The sequence below is a fragment of the Oncorhynchus clarkii genome, unplaced genomic scaffold, assembly GCF_045791955.1.
Source record: "Oncorhynchus clarkii lewisi isolate Uvic-CL-2024 unplaced genomic scaffold, UVic_Ocla_1.0 unplaced_contig_1387_pilon_pilon, whole genome shotgun sequence".
In the NCBI taxonomy this organism is placed as follows: Eukaryota; Metazoa; Chordata; class Actinopteri; order Salmoniformes; family Salmonidae; genus Oncorhynchus; species Oncorhynchus clarkii.
Genome location: NW_027259272.1, coordinates 26,806 through 35,828, shown reverse-complemented (window position 1 = coordinate 35,828; position 9,023 = coordinate 26,806). Strand labels below are relative to the sequence as shown.

The 9,023-nt window shown below is 41.6% G+C and overlaps 1 protein-coding gene across 1 annotated transcript; it reads left to right on the top strand.

Moving 5' to 3' along the window:
* Window positions 1-1,631: 1,631 nt before the first annotated feature.
* LOC139399925 (translocating chain-associated membrane protein 1-like 1) lies at window positions 1,632-6,667 on the top strand (the record flags this gene model as incomplete). Its single annotated transcript, XM_071145055.1, is given in 7 exon segments — window positions 1,632-1,690; window positions 2,047-2,131; window positions 2,297-2,367; window positions 3,000-3,104; window positions 3,221-3,364; window positions 3,613-3,767; window positions 4,090-6,667. Coding segments are annotated over 7 exon segments (690 nt in total), but the record flags the coding sequence as incomplete, so codon positions are not given.
* Window positions 6,668-9,023: the final 2,356 nt, after the last annotated feature.

The following is a 9,023-nucleotide window of genomic DNA, read 5'->3' as shown; positions in this document are numbered from 1 at the left end:
TGGAACTGATCCTGTATATAGTATGATTACCCTGTATATAGTATGATTACCCTGTATATAGTGGAACTGACCCTGTATATAGTATGATTACCCTGTATACAGTGGAACTGACGATGTATATAGTATGATTACCCTGTATACAGTGGAACTGACGATGTATATAGTATGATTACCCTGTATACAGTGGAACTGACCCTGTATATAGTATGATTACCCTGTATACAGTGGAACTGACGATGTATATAGTATGATTACCCTGTATACAGTATGATTACCCTGTATACAGTATGATTACCCTGTATACAGTATGATTACCCTGTATACAGTGGAACTGACCCTGTATATAGTATGATTACCCTGTATACAGTGGAACTGACGATGTATATAGTATGATTACCCTGTATACAGTATGATTACCCTGTATACAGTATGATTACCCTGTATATAGTATGATTACCCTGTATACAGTGGAACTGACCCTGTATATAATATGATTACCCTGTATACAGTATGATTACCCTGTATACAGTGGAACTGATCCTGTATACAGTATGATTACCCTGTATATAGTATGATTACCCTGTATACAGTATGATTACCCTGTATATAGTATGATTACCCTGTATACAGTATGATTACCCTGTATACAGTATGATTACCCTGTATATAGTGGAACTGACCCTGTATATAGTATGATTACCCTGTATACAGTGGAACTGACGATGTATATAGTATGATTACCCTGTATACAGTATGATTACCCTGTATACAATATGATTACCCTGTATACAGTGCATTTGGGAAGTATTCAGACCCATTGACTTTTTCCATATTTTGTTACATTACAGCCGTATTCTAACATTTATTCAATTGTCCCCCCCCCCCCCTCATCAATCTACACACAATACCCCATAATGACATCACAATACACCATAAGGACATCACAATACCCCATAAGGACATCACAATACCCCATAAGGACATCACAATACCCCATAAGGACATCACAATACCCCATAAGGACATCACAATACCCCATAAGGACATCACAATACCCCATAATGACATCACAATACCCCATAATGACATCACAATACCCCATAAGGACATCACAATACCCCATAAGGACATCACAATACCCCATAAGGACATCACAATACCCCATAATGGCATCACAATACCCCATAATGGCATCACAATACCCTATAATGACAAAGCAAAAACCATTTTTTTTAGAAATGTTAGCAAATTTATTACAAATAAAAAACAGAAATATTACATGGAGGCGGGGCTTCATCAAGGATCCCTCTGTACTTGACTCTGTTCATCTTTACCTCCATATTAAAAATCATCCTATCCTGGTGACACTTCTGGAGGGGGGGTAGGATTTTAACGAGGAGCTAGCTGGAGCTTTGCAGCATCCTCTCTGCGGTTAGTTTTAAATCCATTGTGGCCAGTGAGAGCTAAATAAGCTAGCTCATTTGACAGCTGGAGGCGTTGAGTTAATTCCAAATGAAATATAAAAGGCGTATCACATTATTCACGTAGCCAGCCACGCAGATTAGCATTTCTCCTCTCTCTTCTTGTCCTCCTTATGATCATATTTCTTTCTTTCTAATATTCTCGTCCAGGAGAACTTCCTGTCCAACCCAGTGAATCTGTGGGAAGGCTACCCCCATACCTTGATGCCGTAAGTACTGAAGTCAAACTATGTAAACACAACGCAAACAGTAGCTGGGTTTGTTTAAACATACAGGTTGGTACTGACTCTCGTATGGAAGGAGTCTTTAGTCCGCATTACTCATCCTATGTCCCATTTTTGTTTCTAAAAAAATATGATTAGCGATTTTTAATTATTCTGAGATATTTGATTGCAAATGATAGCTACTTTTTTGAGAAGAAAGGTTTACTCACTGTGATCTACCTAGCTTAGTTGAATGCACTGATTGTAAGTTGCTCTGGAGAAAGGTTTCTGATAAATAACCAAAAAATACTAAATGTAAGGTAGAATTGACAGACTTTGTGTTTTGTTTGTCCTGCTTGTAGGTTTCAGATGAAGTTCTTTTTCATCTGTCAGATGGGCTACTGGCTTCACGCTCTGCCCGAGCTCTACTTTCAGAAGACCAAGAAGGTGAGTGTGTGTGTGAAGTTACTGTACTGGAGTAGAATGGCATTTCGTGTTTGCTTTCCATACGTTAACATTGTTTAAAAAAAATCAATTTCAAACATTTGCTTGAGGGCATTAAGCTCACTAACAGAGTGAGTATTTTACTGACATCGTGTGTGTGTTGTGTAGGAGGATATTCCTCGGCAGTTGGTGTATATCGCTCTGTACTTGGTCCACATCGCAGGAGCCTACATCCTCAAGTAAGACCTGGTTCACGTCAACATTACTGCGGGTTCACGTCAACATTACTGCGGGTTCACGTCAACATTACTGCAGGTTCACGTCAACATTACTGCGGGTTCACGTCAACATTACTGCGGGTTCACGTCAACATTACTGCGGGTTCACGTCAACATTACTGCGGGTTCACGTCAACATTACTGCGGGTTCACGTCAACATTACTGCGGGTTCACGTCAACATTACTGCAGGTTCAGGTCAACATTACTGTAGGTTCACGTCAACATTACTGCGGGTTCACATCAACATTACTGCAGGTTCAGGTCAACATTACTGTAGGTTCACATCAACATTACTGCAGGTTCACGTCAACATTACTGCAGGTTCACGTCAACGCGGCCGCAGGTTCACGTCAACGCGGCCGCAGGTTCAGGTCAACGCGGCCGCAGGTTCACGTCAACATGTTGTTTATGATTATTGAGTAGGCCTGCTCCCACGCTCAACCTTAGCTGAACTTAGTAGCTTCAGTATGTCCCAATACCTTATCTACTTTTTGGTGCTTTCTGGGGCTTTTTTTTATCTTACAAAAATAGATCATGGTGATAGCTACCTCTCTATGAAGCGTCTAACGGCGTCCATTTTGTGTCTTCCAGTCTGAATCGTCTGGCTCTGGTCCTGCTGGTGTTGCACTGCTTCGTAGAGCTTCTCTTCCACGTGTCCCGCCTGGTCTACTTCAGCAACGAGAAGAGACAGACTGGGTGAGCGCGCACACACACACACACACACACACACAGAAGAGACCGACTGGGTCAGTTGAGGTCACACACTGAGAGAGTTGAAGTTGAGGATGTGTGTGTGTGTGTCTCTCTCCTAGGTTTACTGTCTGGGCAATACTGTTTGTTCTTGGACGGCTGCTCACCCTGTCCCTGTCTGTCCTGACTGTGGGTTTCGGCCTGGCCAACGCTGATCAACAGGTACTGGACCTGGCTAACGGAAACTTCAACGTGCTCTTTGTTCGGTAAGAGAGTGAGTGAGTGTATGTGTGGGGGGATGACTTGACTAGACCGAGACTGAGCAATATGAACTGCAGATAGGCGCAATGCAAGACTGTAACCTCACACTGTGTCTGACATGTACATGAATCAACCACATACATGAATCAACCACTTCATGAATCAACCACTTCATGAATCAACCACTTCATGAATCAACCACTTCATACTTTAAGTGTGGCTAACACCTTTTTTTTAATATCCTCCCCCACAGGATCACTGTGCTGGCGACCATCTGTGTGACTCAGGCCTGCATGATGTGGAAGTTCATCAACTTCCAGCTGAGGAGGTGGAGAGAGCAGGCCCAGGCCCAGCCCGTGAAACCCAAGAAGCCCCAAGCTCCCAAGAGCAAGTCCAAGAAAGACAAAGGTGAGCAGAACTACATACCAGAGGATAGTTGCAGAAACCCAGGAAGCAACACTATATAACCCAGGAAGCAACACTATATAACCCAGGAAGCAACACTATACTAGAATGCTAGAAAATACACATTGATAATGTGAAAGAATACTGGGGAAAGTCCATTTATATTTTTTAATATTGTTTTATATATATTTTATATTGTTTTAATGAAGTTATTGTAGTTTTTCAGATTCAAGTGAGGAAAATGTCATTATACTGTTAGTTTTTTTCTCTCTCTCTTGCTCCATGTACCTTCATGTACCTTCACTTCCTTCTCTGTCGTTTGCAGCCAATGGAGTGAACGGAGTAAGTTCCAACGGAGCTGATTCGCCGAGATCAAAGAAAGAGAAGTCCTCATAAAGTCCCCCCTCAACCCCTACCCACCCCAAAAAGACTCCCCTATATCCTGTCCCCCTCAACCCCTCCAACCCCTACCCACCCCAAAAAGACTCCCTTATATCCTGTCCCCCCTCAACCCCTCCAACCCCTACCCACCCCAAAAAGACTCCCCTATATCCTGTCCCCCCTCAACCCCTCCAACCCCTACCCACCCCAAAAAGACTCCCCTATATCCTGTCCCCCTCCTACCAACCCCAAAAAGACTCCCTTATATCCTGTCACCCCTCAACCCCTCCAACCCCTACCCACCCCAAAAAGACTCCCCTATATCCTGTCCCCCCTCAACCCCTCCAACCCCTACCCACCCCAAAAAGACTCCCTTATATCCTGTCCCCTATATCCTGTCCCCCTCATGCTGCATCCAGCCTTCTCATGCCACTGCTCTAGCTGTTGTCAACAGCCCAATCCCAGATCCACCCCTAGACCCTATGCCAGGGACCATCAACTAGTTTCAGCCGCAGGCCAAGTTTTTTTATTTTCTTGAGCGGATGGTCAGGGGGGCCGGAACATAATTACAAATCATTTGTAGACTGCAAATTGACCGCAAGAACCCCAAACAGATATAACATATGACTAAAACATAATCATTTCAAACCTTGCTTACGTTCGTATACAATCACTTTGGAACATATTTCTAAAATGTTAAATGACTTGGAGCTGATTGGCTGGTGTTTCTAGTCTTATGTCCAAACACTAAAAAATACAAATAAAATTGTTTTTTTTGGGGGGGGTCAACTTGGGGAATGGCCCATGGGCCTCCAGTTGGGGAACCCTGGCCCCCCCCACTAAGCACTTCTTGGTATAAGCAGTATGGTGAAACTTCAAACTAGATCTTATCATCTGAAGGACTACAGCTCCTCCCAGTAGGACTACAAACTCCACAATGCATCTCGGCTTTATCTGCTCCTTGCCAATCTCAAGTGATCCCGATTTTTTTTATTTTTTTTCCCATTATCGTCACGTGCCATTACTACAGAAAAATAAAATAATAATAAAAAAAAATATATATATATATAACTTATTTAAGTGCCTATTGATACAGATTGTTGTGTACAGTTTTAAAATTTCAGGAATGATGGAGAAGAAAAAGAAATCAGTGTTTTCAGTAATCTGTTTCTAAAGTCAAACATTTCATACGCCATTTTTTTTCTTCCAACATTTTTATTTATCAGACTGTATGCCATTCTGTTTCTTTAACAAAAAGGGCTTCTTGAATTCATTCCCATCTGTTTGGAATCGCTAGCAGAGAAACTCCATGCACCTGCCTTACTTTCCCTCAGTCTGTATCAGAGGTTTTAGTTACATCGTTCTTCTTTGTCTTCTTTTCCAGTAGTTGAAACGGCTTCATTCCCCCTTTGTTTCCTTTCCTTCGTCAACACAAGGGTTACTAGACTGGATAGGATTCATTGCTTTCCCACCACAGTGCTTTAACCTACCAGTTTGTGTGTCCCAAATGACCATTCTTATTCCCAATATAGGGCTCCACTTTTGACCAGAGGTGTATTGGTAGTGGTCGAAAGTAGTGCACTACAGAAGGAATAGGGTTCCATTTGAGTCCCAGACATTCTCTCAGGACACTGGCAGTGAGAACGCAGGACAGGGAACAAGGATAGGAAGCCATTTTAGAGAATTTTGAGTTTTAATTTGCTTTTCAAGCCTTTTGCGTTGTTGGTGCTGTAAAAAAAAAAAAAAAAAAAAAAATTGGGGCCCTGTTTTACGTCTCTGGTTAATGCATCCTTCCTGTGGTCTTTTCTTTCCCTGAAACCATCGCTGATCTAACGTGGTTGGATAGGGCTGTTTACCCCAATCCAGCCAATGGTAGGATCAGTGGTCACTCTATGTGGAGGGAGGAAGCTATTATTGAAGTGCATCCTAAATGGTACCCTATTGCATACATACATACATACATGCATAATATATATATATTAGTGCACTACTTATGACCTCAGCCCATTGTCTCTGTACACTATATAGGGAATAGGGTGCCATGACCACTGCCCGTATGTATGTATGTATGTATGTATGTATGTGTCATTTGGGATACAACTGTGGAGTTATGTTGTTTTTAGAGATAATCTAGAGTGCCTACCAAGGCACTGAAAGGATATGTTCCCTATATCTCTCTTTTCAGATCTACACGAAGGGCTGTGAGCTAAATGGCACCCTATTTCCCTATATAGTGCACTACTTTTTGACTAGGACTCAGGTGTAAAGTAGTGCACTATATAAAGACAATAGGGTGCCATTTGGGGATGTAGACATTGTATTTATGTCTCCTTTGAGCACGTCCACGAGAATATAATTTTGTTGTTGAAGACATTATGGATAAAGAAATGTTTCGTTGTTCTGTTTTTATGCCCGTTTTTATTTTAACTGAACGTGCCAAATGCTAGTTCTCCTCATGACACAGGGCATAAAACCCACCCTGGCTCTTTACTGTTGTTCAACATGCCCACTCGTTGCCATTAAACATTATTTACACAAAAGAAACGTGTCAAATTGTTATTAAACTAAGATGCTATTTGTAGAAATATAGTGAAGTTATATAATGTTTGACTGCGATGTGGTTGTCTTATCTATTAGTTGAATGGGGCGGCAGGGTAGCCTAGTGGTTAGAGCGTTGGGACTAGTAACCGGAAGGTCAGATCGGGGGTTTGAACTTGCAACAAGGTACAAATCTGTCGTTCTTCCCCTGAACAGGCAGTCCATATTATGGCAAGAACAGCTCAAATAAGCAAAGAGAAATGAAAATCCATTACTTTTAAGTCAATCTGGAACATTTCAAGAACTTTGAAAGTTTCTTCAAGTGCAGTCTCAAAAACCATCAAGCGCTATGATGAAACTGTCTCTCATGAGGACCGCCACAGGAAAGGAAGACCCAAAGTTACCTCTGCTGCAGAGGATAAGTTCATTAGCGTTAACTGTCTCTCATGAGGACCGCCACAGGAAAGGAAGACCCAGAGTTACCTCTGCTGCAGAGGATAAGTTCATTAGAGTTAACTGTCTCTCATGAGGACCGCCACAGGAAAGGAAGACCCAGAGTTACCTCTGCTGCAGAGGATAAGTTCATTAGAGTTAACTGTCTCTCATGAGGACCGCCACAGGAAAGGAAGACCCAGAGTTACCTCTGCTGCAGAGGATAAGTTCATTAGAGTTAACTGTCTCTCATGAGGACCGCCACAGGAATGAAAGACCCAGAGTTAACTCTGCTGCAGAGGATAAGTTCATCAGACTTAACTGCACCTCAGATTGCAGCACAAATAAATGCTTCACAGAGTTCAAGTAACAGACACATCTCAACATCAACTGTTCAGAGGAGACTGTGAATCAGGCCTTCATGGTCGAATTGCTGCAAAGAAACCACTACTAAATGACACCAATAAGAAGGAGAGACTTGCTTGGGCCATGAAACACGAGCAATGGACATTAGACCGGTGGAAATCTGTCCTTTGTTCTGATGAGTCCAAATGAGAGATTTCTGGTTCCATCCGCCGTGTCTTTGTGAGACGCAGAGTAGGTGAACGGATGATCTCAGCATGTGTTTCCAACCGTGAAGCATGAAGGAGGAGGTGTGGGGGTTGTTTGCTGGTGACACTGTCTGTGATTCATATATATATATATATATATATTTTTTTATGCATCCTTTAATTAACCTTTTGTTTAACAAGGCAAGTCAGTTAAGAACAAATTCTTATTTACGATGACGGCCTACACAGGTTAAACCCAGTCGACGCTGGGCCAATTGTGCGCCGCCCTATGGGACATAATGTCTATAATACTGTAATAAGCTCACTTAATTGCTGTCACAAATTCCAAACTCTTCACAGTTGTCTCTGGTCATGGATAGTAATTGCCGAGTGAGCAAACTATTTATTTACTCAAAGCATCCATATAGATGAATTTTTATCTGTTTTTATTTCTATGACAGACCACATTTTTTAAAGATTTGTACAACAAAAAAACGAATGAATGCAACTATGTCAAATTGCTTTGTGTTCTACTTGTAGCCCTGGTTGTCCAGAAAATAACATTGTAAAACACTTAATTGTGAGGTTAAATATAAGGGCAGATAAATGAAAGATGATGAAAAGCTGGGTTTCGGGACTGATGGGGTTAAATAAAACAGCTCTGAGATTTAACGATGCGGCTACGAAGGTACTAACGATAAACTTAGCCTTAAGATGCTTTTGGTAACCCGGGCTTGTCATTCCAAAAAAACGCTCCCCGCGTCACAATGGGATTCGATGAGTTCTAGCTTCCGTTGCTAGGGCTGTCGCTAGAACTTCCAAAACATGATTTGGCATGACAGGCCTCGTATAAGATTGTCCGCTAAATGACTAAAATGTAGAGGTCAAAGTTCATGAGTTGAAACTAGGTTCAAATAATTCTATGTAAGGACCACATGGTGGTGCTACGCGTCACACAAACTGCGTTAAAATATTGATATGCAATTTTACAGTGAACTGAAATATAAAGTTATCCATCTGTGGTTTAAAAACTCACGTTTTTTTTTTAAAAGATCATTGTTAGAATTGTCAGTTATGCAAATTAATATTTAATTTGTGAGCTATCACAGGAGTTATGGTAACCTAATGCCTTAATATTGTGCATTATATCAAAGGTTTTGAGATTGTTGACACTATACAGGACAGAAGACCTCTAGGTTGAAATAATTTCCTTTAAACAGTTGAAACCTGTAGAAAGCTGAGTCAGCGAGAATGTTTGAAGTAGACCAGAACTTTCAGGAGCAGCAGAGGTAACCTACTTAGCCAGCGGAGCCGGGGACATTGTTTTCCACTGACAACCATTCCTTGACCCTCATTT